This window comes from Cetorhinus maximus, chromosome 11 (genome assembly GCF_964194155.1).
Source record: "Cetorhinus maximus chromosome 11, sCetMax3.hap1.1, whole genome shotgun sequence".
Taxonomy (NCBI): Eukaryota; Metazoa; Chordata; class Chondrichthyes; order Lamniformes; family Cetorhinidae; genus Cetorhinus; species Cetorhinus maximus.
In genome coordinates, this window is record NC_135889.1 from 44,003,358 (window position 1) to 44,019,652 (window position 16,295).

Here is a 16,295-nt window from a genome sequence, read left to right on the forward strand (position 1 = left end):
TCTATAAAGACAGTAGACCCTTCATGGCAATAAAATTACACCAACAGCACAGTTTTTGAACATAACTTTATAAATGTACAGCTCTAATGTTTCTGATTGGATTTGGAGATAATAGAAGTTTAATTTATTCCATGTGCTATGTTTAGTGACTTGTTTCAAATTCCTGTCTGTGCTATTATAACGCAAGGCAAAATTTGTACCTCAGTGGGTGGGCGTGCTCCCGACCCGCTCGAGTGTAAAATGACGTGCGTTGACATCAGGCAAGCGTCCCGACATCAATGCGATTTCGCGCGATATTTCAGTTGGCAGGCGTGCGCGGGGATCAGCAGTGCGCCCGCCAACAATAAAAAGGCCTGTTGAAGCCATTAAAGTCTCAATTAACTGACATTTTTCACTGCCCATCCAACCTTATGGTTGGCGGGCAGGCGAAAAGGCCAAGCGGCCTTTGCACTCTTTAGGAAACCTCATCCACGGGTGGGATGAGGTTTCCAAAAGCAAATTAAAATTTTAAAATGTAATTAATAACATGTCCCTGCTCATGTGACAGAGTGCACAAGCAGCGCTGAGCACTGCCACTCGCGTTTCATGCTGGGTGGGCCTTAATTGGCCAGCCAGCATGAAATCGCCTTCTGGCCTCGATCGCGGACGGCGATCAGCTTCCCGACCACCCCCAACCATCCCCGCCAAGCCCGCCCAACAAGTCTTTACCCAGCTAAAATAAATAGATTAACAACTGAATTAAACCAGTACAAATAAAATATCTTTAAATAGTCCATAAAATGTGGGAGAGAACAAATTAAACATCATATTGTGCTAATTTTACAGATATGTAAATGGAAATTAGCCTCAATAAAACAGCAAATAACTAAAATATATTAAGTACTGAAATTTATATTTATTATTCTTTTAAACAGTCTCTGAACCCACAGAGACAGAGAAGAAAGGCTATATTTCTTCAAGGTTTATCCCATTCTCTGAATTGTAAGTATGAACAACAAATTGATTTGTTTTAACCAAAAATTGCTGTGGTTTGTATTGACTATTAATTTGTTGTATTTTTCAGTCCAAATGCTTCCACAGCTCCAGTTTCATCATCTGACCTACTTCCTATGTCACCAGGAGTATATGCTGAACTGAAACAACAGCTGAGTCCAGCAGAAATTGAGACTGCTGTATGTTTTGAAGCGATGATTTGACTGAAACTAACTTCCACAGCTCCTTTCACTGAACAAACACTGTATAAACCTACATATTTCTAGTAGCATTTAATTTCAAGGGGTTACAAAGAGCTCTTTTATAACAGCGTAATTGCAATGTGGAAGGAAAACTAGGCAAAAATATATTGGCATGATACTACAAATTACATCAATGTAATATTCAGTAGCTGATTTATTGCTGTGTTACAGATTTGAGTTTCAGACATTGTATCGAAGATTTGTCAGAGCAAAGTTACAGTGCTTGCTGCAGCTCGTTGTAGGTGTCCTGACCTCAGCAAGAAAGGAGTTGTGTACCTAAGTATTTGAACACACAAACAGAGCTCCACAACATGGGAGGCTAATTTTTAAAATTATGAGGGTACAAACAGGAATGTTGCCTCTCTCTTAACATTAAAAAGAATCAAGAGTAAATTTGTCAAGTTCCCAGCTGAACCAACAGGTCACTTTGAGACTTATAATATGTGACCTTAGATCAGACTAGAGGTGCACTGCACACGTTGCAAAGTTCAAGAGATGTGAGGCTACCTATCGATGATTTCTGATTTTGGTACACACAGAAATCAGGTCATTGAGCCAATTAACAAGTTATACTGCCACTTTCATACTATTCACCTGAAACCACTTTTTGTTGACAACAGGGTGGAAGCTTAATGAATAATGTAACAATAATATTTACATTAACATTATATTCTTCAACAAACTTGTAACATACTAACATGGTAATATGCATTAACATCAAAAAGTAGCTCCTTGATAGTGGTGAGTGTAAAAATAAAAGTTGAAAGATTATTGTGTGCTTTTTCTCTCTTCATAAATCATGTCAACAGAATCCTTAACGTCACAGTTGAGATTTGTATCAGTGCTCTAGTCACAAAACCTGGCATATTTTGTTTGTTTGTTAGCCTCTCTTCCTGTTAGTTTTCACAGATCACGGTAAACTTGAAAACTATTGGCACTTATTGACCTTTTAAAAACATAAGACATAAGAGCAGGAGTAGCTGCTTTGGCTCTACTACCAGCTCTGCCATTCAATAAGGTCATTGCTAAACTGCTACATCACGTCCACCTTCCTGCACTACCCGCATATCCCTGATTCTCTTAGTATCCAAAATCTATTGACCTCCGTCTTGAATATGTTTAATGATCAAACATTCACAACTCTGTGATTGAGAAATCCAAAGATTCACAATCTTTTGAGTGAAGAAATTTCTCCTCATCTCAGCCCTATATATGACCGACCACAGACAGTGAAAACACGCTCCCAGCATCTACTCTGTCAAGCCCATTAAGAATTTTATGGCCTGAATTTTTCCTGCGTCAGGCGGGCTCGGCAGGGGCAGTCAAGGAACCAACCGCCGCCCGCAATCGGCTCTGCACTGTCATTTTATACGGGCAGGCCAATTCAGGCCCGCCCAGTGTAATATTCGAGCGGTAGCACGGGCGGGGGGAGGAGAGAGAGTCGAGTCCAGTGCACTTTCGCACATGCGCGCAAAAGAGCACTTCAATCTCCCTGAGGCACGGAGCTGCCTCAGGGAGATTGAAGCGCTTTATAAATAAATAAATGCAATTAAAATTTAATGAAACATGTCCCCTCTCATGCGACTGTGTCACGTGAGATGGGACATGTTTTTATTTTTCAGAAAAAGTTTTTAATTAATTTGTAAAAGCTTTAGGGAACCTCATCCTACTTGTGGATGAGGTTTCCTAAAAAAACATAAAGGCCTTTTCGCCTGTCTGCCAACCGTAAGGTTGGATGGGCAGCGTGAAACTCAGGTTAATTACCTGGTTAATGGCCTTAATAGGCCTATCAATTATCGGTGGGTGCACAGCCGACTCGGCACGTGCCCGCTGAACAAAATATCGCGAGACAGCGCGATGATGTCAGGACGCAAGCGCCCGACGTCATTTTACATGCCGGCGTGTCGGACCCACCCCACACGACGATTGTAAAATCCTGGCCTATGTTTCAATTCGATCACCGTCTCATTTTTCTAAACTCTAGGGAAAATCAGTCTGATCTACTTTATCCCTCTTCATGGGACAATCCTCTCATCCTAGGTTAAAAGGATAATACAACATTACAATTGAGTGTCATAGTCCGGGCAATATTTCTAATCAGTACCTGTTAATTTTTAGATTAGGTTTTCAAAACCTATGTTTTTGGTGTCAGTTTTTTTTTTAACTTATTACATACCTCAAGTTGAACTTTTTAAATAAAATCCATAGGGTAGAATTTTCCCCCTGCCGGGGGGGTTGGGTAGGAGCAGGTGTGGGCAGGCGCGCAGCCAATCGCTGCCCGTGATTGGCTGCATGCCACTATTTTACAAAGGCGGACCAATTAAGGCCGGCCTAGCGTGACGCGCACCCAGAAGTGATGTGTGGGTGGGGGGGAGGAGGAGGAGGGAGAGTCGGGGCCTGTGCTCTTTCGTGCATGCACGCGAAAGAGGGCAGAAATCTCCCTGAGGCACAGAGCTGTCTCAGGGAGATTGGTTTGAATTTTAAATAAAGAGAAAAAGAACTTTAAGACATGTCCCCTCATGTGACATGAGCTGGGACATGTCTATGATTTTTAGTAAAATTTTTAGTTAAACTTAAAAAACCTTCATGAAACCTCATCCCACCTTTGGATGTAGTTTCATGATAAATGCGAAGGCCACTTGGGCTCTTCGCCTGCCTGCGAACCTTAAGGTTGGATGGGCAGCTCTATTAATTAGTTTAATTGATATTTAAGTGGCTTTAATAGGCCTTTAACAGTTCGGTGGGCGCATAGCCAACTCCGGTGCGCACCTGCCAATGTCAGCGCGCGTCATTTTACACGTTGGCGAGCAGGGTCCGTCCCCACATGTCAACTCAAAGATTCTGGCCATAAATATCTAATTGTTTGGAAGATCACTTCTAGAAATCAAACCCACTGAGATTCTAAATCAACTGCACATTGTATATGTGACTTTACTCAATTGCCATCATTACTTCATATACAAGAAATGACAAAATGGTGTTGGATTGATTTATATATAGATTTTTTTGCTATAAAACTATTATTCACTAAATACTGACAGTTTAATATATATTTCTATATTTCATTGAAACTATCCATTTCATGCGCTTTGTGTACGCAAATGTCCTGACTAAAACTTTATGGAGAATAATTTGAGACTCAGTGACATTAAAACCTACACATACCTTCTTTTCATTAACTCTGTAAATTATCTTTGTGTATATTTTTACATGTTTTTTCTAAATACCAGTAGTACATTCAATTAATTTTGCACTTTCTTGACGTTTTTTTGTATGTCTTATAGTGATTACTATGTTCAACAATATCCTTTATTTAACATTACATAGACATGAATGGAAAGCATGGGGAAAAAAACCTGCTTTTTTTTGTGTACTCTTGTTATTAAATTGTTTATGAATTTCAGTGGTTAACAATTCTGATTAAAAGCATTTGTTATTGAATTATAAATGTTGAATCACTTTGTACTGCTAAGTTGAATGTTATGCTTGAGAGTGAAATTCTTTTTAAATAAACTGATTAAAGTCATTGGGATGATTCAAGTTAAGATTTCTCTATGGAAGGAGTTTCGAAGTGGAAAGTATTTTGAGTGATTTTCATTATTAGAAATGTTAAGAACAAACAGAAATGCATAATTTCCTGTTGTAGTGTTGGTCAACAGATCGTGAGTCATTTGATGTAAGTGAATCATACGGTGGCAACTATAGACCAGAATTTATTGAAAAAAAGACTGCGGGCAGAATTTTGCCGTCGGCGAGCAGGGGGCGGGGCCCGCTCGCCAACGCGTAAAATGATGCGGGATGACGTCGGGCGGAACCCCCGATGTCACCACGCCCCATTTAAATTTTCAGGAAGGCGTGGGCTCAGCAAAATCAGCTGTGGGCCCGCCGACCTGTCAATGGCCAATTGAGGCCATTAACAGGATCATTTAACCAATTAAAGGACCTGCCCGTCCAACCTTAAGGTTTGTGGGCAGGCCAGGAGCCCCGGCGGGCAATAGAAAAAACATGAAACCTCATCCACCGGCGGGATGAGGTTTCATGCAGGGTTTTAAAAATTGTAATAAAGTTATTCTGTAAATTATGAACATGTCCGAACTCATGTGACATTGTCACATGAGGGGACATGTAAGGGATTTCTCTTTTTTAAATTCTTAATAGTTTTAAAAGTCAAAGCGATCTTCCTGAGGCTGCACTTGATGTGCATGCGCGAAAGAGCGCACTCTCGCTTTTAGGGATTCCCCCCGCCCACACAGGGAGCGCATAGCGTTTCCCGGCGGACGTCATACTAGGCAGGCCTTAATTGGCCCGCCCACGTAAAATGGCAGCACGGCCCACTTCGCTGGTGGGTGTCGGCTCTATGCCCTCCCAACAGAGGCAGAAAATTCTGCCCTGCATCTGAACAATGCATTTTGTTATTAATATGCAAATCAAATAACTCAAGAAGAGAGAATGTTGTGAATTGTGAAGCGCAACAATTTTCTTCCAAATACAGCAGCTTAACCACCCCATGATTTTCATGAAGTTGCTGCATTTACACATTAATTTCCCATTAAACTAACCACAGAAATGTCATTGACCTGAAGTGTTGGGCAGAATCAACCCAGATTTGCAGTAAGTGCGGCAGTGGCCGCAATGGTGGGTTTTCACGCTGTATCATTCCAAATCTGCCGCATTAGTTATGTATTCCCGGGAAACACGCTGTTTCCAAGGCGGGTGGGCTCTCATTCGCCCACTACACCATCATCTCGCTGCTTCTTCATGCCGGGGGCCAAATTTAAAATCCAGCCGCATAATACATCTCAGTGCTCCCAGCCCAGAGGCAGGATCTTCCAGTCAGCGAGCAGGGGCGGGGCCCACTTGCCGACACATAAAATGACGCGGGATGACGTCAGGTGGAACTCCCGACGTCACCCTGCATCATTTCCATTTTCAGGTCGGCAGGGGCACAGCCGAGTCAGCCGCGCACCCGCCAACCTGTCAACGGCCTATTGAGGCCATTGAAAAACTAATTAAAATCGTTAATGGACCTGCCCGTACAGCCTTAAGGTTGGCGGGCAGGCCGGGAGTCCTGGCGGGCTTCAGAAAAAGCATGAAACCTCATCCATGGGCGGGATGAGGTTTCATGAGGGTATTTAAATTTTTAATAAAGGTTTCAGTTACGGTTATGGACTCATGTGACAGTGTCACATGATGGGACATGTCAGGGAAATTTTTCTATCATTTTTATTGCAAATTTTAATTCAGAGCCAATCTCCCTGAGGCAGCACTTAGCCTCAGGGAGATCAGTGTGTTCTTTCGCGCGCATGCCCGAAAGAGCGCACTCCCAGCTGAGGGACTCGCCCTCCCCCTTCCCCTTCCACCCACACTGGGAGCATAGCGCTTCCTGGCAGACGTCAGGCTGTGTGGGCCTTAATTGGCCTGCCCACGTAAAATGGCAGCACACCCCCAATCGGGGGCGACGATCGGAGGCACACCCGCTCCCACACTTCCCCCCCTAACGGGGGGAAAATTTTTCCCCATGACTACTGCAGAGAAGATGTCCACGAAAGGCAAAAAGATTGCAGCCCCTAGATTTAGCGATGCACCACTGGAATGCCTTTTGGACGCTGTGGAGGCCTGCCACGATGTCCTCTACCCCTGCTCTGGCCATAGGATGGGCAATGGAGTGACCAATCAGGCTTGGAAGGTGGTAGCAATGCTAATCAGTGCCAATGCTGCACAAAAGAGGATGGCCATCCAATGCAGATAGAGGATGAACGATTCATCCATGCAGCCAGGGTATGGTAACCATTTCATCATTCTAAACTCACACACTCAAGCCCATCACACATTCACTGGCATCTCACTCATTGCTATCTCAAAGAACATCACCACCCATTCTCACCTCACATGTCCATCTGGCCTCATCTCCTCTGGAGACTGCCTGCTCAGCCCTCACTCTCTTGAGGCCACTTACACAGAACAACATGTACCCCCATGCACACCCTGGGTTACCCTCCTTCCCCAGTACAGTCCTCGTCCTGCATCCTCTTCCCTTGCCTGAGGCCACTTCTATCCCTTGACAAAAAAGCCCTAGCCCTGCAGCCATTGAAAAGCCACCCACATATGGCTGATCTGGTAGGTAGAGACCTCCTGTGAGCACCCCCTAAAAGTGATGTGGTGCTGTCTATGAAGCTTGGCATTGATGACTGCAAGTGCTGACTGAAGCAAGGTAGGCAAACAAACCTTGAAGTCCTGAGCAAAGTGCAGCCCGCCAGGTGCAAATCGCTTATGTGCTGTTGTGAAACACATCGGCAGGAAAACACGCTGACTTGGGTGGGCGATCCAGCGGGGTGGGACAGTCTGATGGGCAGGCCTAATAATGACATGCTGATGTATTACATTGAGGTTCCCGGCATCCGATGGCGGAGAATGCATCCCACCATCGGCAGGCTGAGCGGATGCAGACTGGTTTTGTGCCATCGTGAAGCCAATCGTGCCATATTGTCCACTCACGCCACCGAACATGCCCAATGCCTGTGGGCACAGAAAACCCCAGTTGTTAACTCTCTTTCTCTCTTCACGGATTCTGCCACACCTGCTGAGTATTTCCAGCATTCTCTGTTTTTATTTCAGATCTCCAGCTCATGCAGTGTTTTGCTTTTGTACAGAAAGTTATGTCTCGGAGTGTAAGATGTAATCGTGTAGGTAACCTTTGTGATAGCATTGTGATAATTGTCAATGACTGACCCAACCTCTCTTGCCCAGAAAGTCAAAACAATTACAAGTTTGGGGTTTCGGTCCTCCAGGTTGCAAATTATTTTAACAGTTTAAAAAACATTTCCCTTGTCTCCTCTTTTCTGTCTCCTCTCTCAATCCAATCTTTCTTTCCCTCTCTATATTTCTTTATAAAAATTTGTTCAGGGGTTGTGGATGTCCCTGGCAAGGCCAATGTTTACCCCTAATTGCCCTTGAGAAGGTGTTGGTGAGCTGTCTTCCTGACGCACTGCAATTTGTCTGGTGAAATTACTCCCACTTTGCTTCTAACTGCTCCCTTTGTTGTTTTGGTGACAATCTTAAATCGATATTCTCCAGTTACCAATTCACTGACCATTGGAAGTAGCTGTAAAAACAAAAAACTACTGCAGATGCTGAAAATCCAAAACAAAAACAGAATTACCTGGAAAAACTCAGCAGGTCTGGCAGCATCGGCGGAGAAGAAAAGAGTTGACGTTTCGAGTCCTCATGACCCTTCATGAAGGGTCATGAGGACTCGAAACGTCAACTCTTTTCTCCGCCGCCGATGCTGCCAGACCTGCTGAGTTTTTCCAGGTAATTCTGTTTTTGTATTGGAAGTAGCTGGGTTGTTGGACTGCAAACAAACCGTTTTTATTCTAAAGGTGGAACATACCCAAAAGTATATGTTCACTTTGGCTACTTTATATTTATTTGTGGCTACATTTTGTAAAGAAGGCTCACATTGATTGGTTATTTCAATTAAACAGCCTCAATCCTTTTCCTAATCATCATTAATTCATAACAAAACTATCTATTATTATTTGGCACTTTTTGTGAATCCTACTCAAATATCTTACAAAGATGCCTGACTTGTGAAACTGAAATGCAATTTCATTATTATAAAAAAAAACCCTCTGCTGGTTTATTAAGTGTTAGAGTAGACATCTCATTAATTTATCAGAACATGCATGAAGAAGACTGTTAACTAAAATTGAAGCCCATCGAATTGAAGACAAATTATTCACCGGGTTAGGCAATTGCTTGGGCGGTAGAAGAATAGGTAATGTAGATAAACACAGTATCCAATTTGCACACAGCAAGTCTCACAATTAATTCAAGAGACCAGATATTTTGTCTTGGTGATGCTTGAGAGATAAATGTTGTCCGGAGCAACTCTTGCTCTTCAAGTAGAGCCCCAGGATTTTTCACTTCCAGATGAACAGCTAAGTAGACTCGGGGTGGAATTTTCTGAGCCCGCTGGCGGCGGGTGTGATAGGTGGCGTGCGCAGAAAATATGGTGCGACCTGCTTCACGACGGCGTGAAGGCAGATCACAATTGTCCGCTCAGCCCGCCAACGGTGGGCCGCATTTCCTGCCATCGGTCGGCGGGGAGCTAATTGTAATACATTAGCATATAACTAAAAGGCCATCCCGCCAGGCTCTTGGAACCCCACCGTATCGTCCATCCACATTGGAGGGAAAGCACACCGATGTGTTTCACAACAGCACGCAGGTGACGTGCATTTGGCGGCCTTCACTTTGGGGGAACTGAGGTGAGTTCTCCACAGCTCACCTGGGTAGCAGGGTAAGTGACGGAAGTGGCCACACGTTAGGGACACCTGTATAAACCGACCATGCCTCTGCAACTAAGACAGATCAGGCACAGCCACAGTGATATGATAGGGGTCAGGGTCCTGGCCTGCCCACCCATGCAAACAACACGGAGGCACTAAAGGGCCACCAAGCACTCCATACCTTACCACCCCCCCAACCCCAGGCATAGACTTCATGTCCGCCACCACTTTATTGGACTGCGGAGCAGTTGGACTGCACACGTTGTATAGTCTCCTTGCCAAAACTGGCCATGTAGCAGTCACTGCTGGAGGCATTCACAGGCCCTTGCAATGTCAGCATCCTGGCTTGGACTAGTGTCCCCCATGTTGCAGGTTGACAGGGCAGCCATGCACCATGCAGTGCCCTCATCTCTGGCCATCCAAGGGGTGACCAGCACTTTCTGGGAAACATTAAGTGGTGGTCACACAGAGCCAGGAAAGGTGCTGGGTGCAGCCATGATAACCACATCACTCGCTCTTTCATGCTGCAGGAGGACCATGTCAGGATCATGGATCCTGGTGACCTAGCTTTTTGCCTGATGGTCTACAGAGACCAGAGAAGACTGAGGAGAGAGCGACTGAGGCTCCTGGCAGCATGAAGACAGGAGCAGCAACCTCCTGAAGAAAGAGCAGCAGGGGCTCCCACACACGCTTCCCAGGAGCGACAGTGAGCCGTGGTTGGTCAGCGCCTAGCAACACCCAGCGTGTATAGACGCCGCCTGCCATTCCTGCAGATGACTGAGAACAGTGTCGCTGATGACTGTGCATGTCTAGGGACCTAGTGGCTCAAATCTGCCAATTACTGCAGGACTTGGCGCCAAGGGGACATGGAGGGCATCCACTGTCAGTGGCTGTGTAAGTGACCACGGCGCTCACTTTCTATGCCAATGGCTCCTTTCAAGGCTCCACAGGTGACCCCTGTGGAATTTCACAATCCACCACCCACAAATGCATCCATAAGGTCACGGATGTCATTTTCTCCGTGGCACACAACTTTGTGCATTTCGCCCGGAACCGGGACAGCCAGGATGCAAGGGCCACTGGATTCGCCCTTGGGATTCCCAAAGGTCCAGGGTACAAATGACTGCACTCAGGTCTCCATCGCTACACTTAGTGGACTTCTTCAACCACTAGGACTTCCACTCACTGAACGTGCAGCTGGTATGTGACCACCAGAAACGCATCCTGTGGGTGTGCGCATGGTTTCCAGGGAATGTGCATATCTCCTACATCCTGAGTCACTCACAGATCCCTGGCGTCTTCCAGGATCCACAGACGCTGCAGGTTGGCTTCTTGGGGACAAAGGCTACCTGCAGAGGTCGTGGCTGGTGACACCCATGCAGCCGCCTCAGACTGCAGCAGAGTGATGCTATAATGAGGCTCATGCTGCAGCTCACAACTTTGTGGGGCAGACCATCGGGATGCTGGAGATGCAGTTCCGGTGCCTGGACCAGTCTGGTGGAGCCCTGCAATACAGTCCACAGAGAATGTCACGCATCGTCATCGTCTGATACACCTTTTACAATCTGGCGCTGCAACGGGGAGACAAGCTGGCTGAGGAGGAGTTGGAGCAGCTGCACATCTCCTCTGATGAGGAGGGAGCTGACGGGGATGAGGGTGAGGGGGTCCTCGGTGGTGACGATGAGGGGGATGAGGTTCTCACACTGGCTAGACGATGCAGGCATGCTCGGGAGGCTCTCATAGCTGCCAGATTTGTGGAGGATGATGACGACGTGCAGTGAGGTGTCCCATAGATACTCACATTGCAGTTGTGAACGTTTAACTCCAGTCTGGCTTATCGCAGCACCAATACCCTCTGTGAGAACACCCCTGTCATGGAGACGCAGTGGAGGCCCTAATCGCAGGAGGATGATGAGAACATGCAGTGAGGACACTCCATAGATCTTCACATAGCCTCTGAGAATGTCTGACTCCTGTCTGGCCGAGGGCAGCTCGTTTGCGCTCCGTGATCAGGGCCATCTCAGAGATGCATACATGAAACTTTAGACGCATCTGATGCTGTGGCCGCCTTCAGTACCTCAGCCCTTCAGGAGCTGGTGCACAACATCACTGGTCACAGATGCTGCTGTGATGGGGGCCAGCCCCACCTTAAAGGTGCTGAGAGCACACAGAGAGTATGACAGAACTCTGTGGTGCCTGCCCACTACATTCTGGCAGTAATGACCAGCACTGCCGAGGTGCAGGCATCAGTAATGTTACCAGTGAGTGTGAGGCTGGACCATCACTTTGGTCTGAAGGCTGAAACAGAGCACAGGGAAAGGCCCTGGACTGAGACACCTGCCTTTTATCTTGTGTGGAAACATTTCACATCTGAGTGACAAGAACACTGCTTATCAGGACAAGGAGCCACAAGCAGGGAGACATTCTTAAGAGTTTACTGACAATAGTGAACAGCACGTACAAGTGATCAACACCCATGCCCAGGTTGTGCAACTACTTTTACCTCACTTTCTTAACCCTGCCGCTATGTCTTGGTTCTCCTCGGATATCTACAGCACAGGTGGAGGCAGCCTGCTGACTGTGACGTCCTGTCTGTGATGACTTTGGTGGGCATCCTCTGGAGGGCCAAGACTTGGTGGGGCCCAGCCTGCTTTCTGGGTGCTGCTGTGTGGCAGTGGCACCCTCCTTGGCCTGTGAAACTGGAGCTGAGGAGGTCACAGGAAGAGGGGATTAAGTCACCTGGGTGGATGGCCCTGGTGTGTGCACCTGCTGATCCTCCTCCCTATGGGTGCTCGAGGGCCCCTGGCTGACTCCGTGAGTGGAAGATGTATCTGGAGTGAGATCGAGCTGCCCAGCACCCCTCTTGGAGGCCAACTAAGGCATCAGCGAGGGAGTTGAGCCCGCACAGCAGTGCAGGAGTGATGTCCTGGACCAAGGTCTCCATGGAGGCCACCATCCTGCCAGTGTTGACCTCGCTGCGTTGCAATGCCGGTGCTATCACCTCAGCCTGAGGATGGATGGACTCCTCCATCGTGCCTTGCAATCTGAGGAGTGCAGCGGACATCCCTTCCTGATGTTCCTGAGCTTGCCTTTGCAGCTCCAGCAACTGTGACATGACCGTGTCCATAGGCTCATCATCTGACTCGGACATAGCAATGTTCTAGGCTCCAGCAGTCCTCCGAGTGCTGGGGACTTGGGAAGTCCCTGCCTCTGCCTGCTATGGATCAGACAGTGCGATGTGCTCACCAGATTGTGATCCCGAGGCTACTCTAAAGCTAGGTCCCACCGAGGTGTGTGTCTCTGTGTTGGTGGAGGGTGTGGGTGAGCGCTATGACGGGAGTTCATGGAGGATGCCTTCAGATTCCTCTTCAGAGGTTTCTTCGGGTCTTGATTGGAGGCCCTGGGTCATGGACTCTGTCGGCTGTTTGGCAGATATGCCTGTGAAAGCAAGGGGAGATAATTAGCGCATGGCAGTGGCCTGTGAAAGAGGACACATCACGGTTGTCTGATGGATGTTGAACTGCTGGATCCTCACTTGGTTGAGCAGCGTTGACCTCACCGTCAGCACAGGACCAGTTCCAGTCATTGCCAGCCAGCTGGTTGGCTCTGTTTTCAAATTCTGTCAGAACTTTGATCTATGGCATCCCTCCGCCTGTCTGTGACCTTTCACTGCTGTTGTGCGCCAGTTCATCCTGCATAGATAGGGATGGGGAGAAGTGTTTCAGGATGCCTGCCAGACTAGATGATAAGTATGCCTGGCCTGTGTGGGGGTGGTGAGTGGTCCCACGGAGCGGATGAGGACAATGAAGGTGTGTGTGAGAGAGTGAATGGTGATGTCCCTTGAACTGGCAGTGAGTGAGGGCCCTGTGGATGTGTGATGGGTTTGTGAGTATGTGAGTTGGAAGTGATGAAAAGAGTGAATTACCCTGGCAGAACGGAGGAGATCATTCATCATTTTGCGGCACTGGGTGGCTGTCCTCCTCTGCAGGGCATTCGCACTGACCACCGCTGCCACCGCTTCCCAAGCCGGGCTGGTGACATTGCTACCCATCCTGCGGCCAGGGCGGAGGTAGAGCACATCCCGTTGGGCCTCCACGCCTCCAGCAGTCGCTCAAGGGACCTGTCATTGATGTCAGGAGCTGCAGTCTTTTTTCCTTTGCTGGCCATGCCTCCCAGGCAGCGGTGAGGAGCTGGTGGCAATGAGCGCTTTGCTGGTGTCTGTCTTTTAAAGATGGTGGCCGGTGTTATCCAACAGCGGGGTGATGGTGAGCGGACGACTGCGAGTCTGCTTGCAATGGGAATGGCATGTTTCGCAAGGATGAATAAATATTGAGGCAGACTCAGACGATATGGCGTGAATACCCGCCATTTTCGTCGGCGGGTAGGACTCCATTTTACCCACCCACTCCCGCACTTAGGGCAGAATTTTTCCAGGATTGCACTAAGTCTCAGCTTACCACCTCATTCAAAGGGGAGCTGCTCCAGCCATGTAGCACTCCTGTGGTACTGCCCTGAATTATTCCTCCAGACCATATACTACCACGTAGTATCATATATTCAGTCATGAATTGAACCCACAGCTTTCTGTCTTGGGCAAGCATGCTTATGTTTCTAATTGTTTTTTTTGTTTCTAATATTAATGCAGCTCTATGGTAACAGTACCATTAGACATCAAAAATATTAAGTATATGTAAGAAAGTATAATAACAAAACCACAAGCCACTTCTTAAACAGTTCATTTTAAACATTGGGTTAAGCTGTTAAAACAGTCATTACCTTTTGTTATGCAAAGTGATTTTAATAAACAAAAGTGAAACTAAAGTGTAAGAAAGCAACAGAAAGAAATGAAACATGAAAGTTAACAGCAGAGAGAATGGATGTAAGAGAGATAGGAAACTACACAAGAGGAGACCAAAAAGATAGGAGGACAGTGGGATAAGAAGAAAGTAAGTGGAAGGGATGAAATAACGGAAGAACTGTGAAACAGTAACGAATGCATAAAAGGTGAAATGAAAAGCAAAAACTGAAATATTGGGGAGAATTTTCTCCCCGTCGGGGGGGTTTTGCAGGGGTTGATGCGGACGGATGCGCCCCCAATCAGCACCCCCGATCGGCTGGGCGCTGCTATTTTACGTGGGCGGGCCAATTAAGGCCCGCCAGCATGACACGCACCCGGAAGCACTGACCGCTCCTTGTGCAGGCAGGGGGGTGGGGGTTGTCTGAGTCAGGGAGTGCGCTCTTTCACGCATGCGCATGTGTGCGAAAGAGCGCAGAAATCTCCCTGAGGCACAGAGGTGCCTCAGGGAGATTACTTTCACTTATAAAACATTGAATGAAGGTTAAAAAAAATTTAAGGTCATGCCCCCTCATGTGAAACTGTCACATGAGCTGGGACATGTCCATTAATTTTATTTAAAAATTTTCAAACACTTGAAAAACATTCATGAAACCTCATCCCGCCTCTGGATGAGGTTCCATGGAAAATGTGAAGGCTGCCTGGGCTTTTCAACTGCCTGCCAACCGTAAGGTTGGACGGGCAGCTCAGCTAATTGCTTTATTGTCTGTGCGCCTGCCGAACTGAGAATTTAAATGACGCGTGGTGATGTTGGGATGCACACCCGACGTCACTGCATGTCATTTTACGTCTTGGTGAGCGGGCCCCACCCCTGCTCGCCGAGCCGAAGATTCTATCCATTGTGCTGGAAAAACTAAACAAAGTTGAAAATTAGGAGGGAACACTTCCTTAAAAATTCATACAGAAGATAACTAACTAAAGAAAACATATCTGTGGTTCAACATCTACAATCCCTGCAGTCTTGTGGTTATGAAGCAATAAATGAATTGTCAGTAAAGCACTACAATTGGATACAATGTCCTCTGACTAAAAGGAGAACAATAACAAGAGCTCCTGTTCCTAATCATTATCCAATAATTGATGCTGGAAAATGTACATATTTGATTGTCAGGACTGCACTCCACTGTTATGTTTGTTATGCTGTCACCTTCTCAAGGGCAATTCAGAACGGGCCTTGCCAGTGACACTCACATCCCATGAATGATTGGAAGAAAAGTATAACCATATAATAGACACCTATGGGAAGAGTTCTATGCAGTAATGTATATACATGAAACTCCATTTGGCTGGGCACTAAATACAGTGCAAAACTTACAATATAGCTCAGCATTGTCAGCTCCACATTAGTCTAAGCAAGTTTCAGTCACAAAACAGAAAACTACTTTTATATTGGGCACCTTTGGATTCAGATCCCTGAAAACTGGCATCCATGAGTGCTTACATTGTAGATTCTGTTTTCATGGAAGGCATTATTGCATGAATACCAGTATCCTTGAATCTAATTAAAACAAGGTGAATATAAAGATAAAACAGTAAACTACTCCTGATGCTAAAAATCTGAAAGTGAAACAGAAAGGCGCTGCAATCACTCACCTGGTCAGGCAGCCAACATTGTTCATAATGTTTTGTATTTTTGTTCCTAATATTAAAGCTGGTATTTTATAACTATCATTAAATATCAAAACTATTGAATAGATGTAAGAAAGTGTAATGGTTTAAAACTACAAGCAACTGTACGTAGTTTATTTTAAAGATTGGTCCATTCAATTCAATTATCATCTGTTGTCTTTGGTTTGGAAAAGTGACATTAAAAGACAAAAGTGCTACAACTGGTTCAATGTTGTATCTTCAGTGGGTCTCACAAAGATTCTGAGTCTTGTATAGTTGAACATTAAGTGTTTATTGGTAACACAT

At 46.2% G+C, this 16,295-nt stretch overlaps 1 protein-coding gene across 1 annotated transcript in view; it reads left to right on the forward strand.

The window, feature by feature from the left end:
- The window catches only part of stat4 (signal transducer and activator of transcription 4), a 137,521-nt gene extending 134,975 nt beyond the window's left edge, over positions 1-2,546 (forward strand). Inside the window, exons 22-23 of the mRNA XM_078551862.1 lie at positions 915-981; positions 1,064-2,546. Of these exons, the coding sequence (XP_078407988.1) occupies positions 915-981; positions 1,064-1,196 (200 nt within the window). The 3' untranslated portion in view covers positions 1,197-2,546. The remainder of the gene's footprint in view (positions 1-914; positions 982-1,063) is intronic.
- The last annotated feature ends 13,749 nt before the right edge of the window (positions 2,547-16,295 follow it).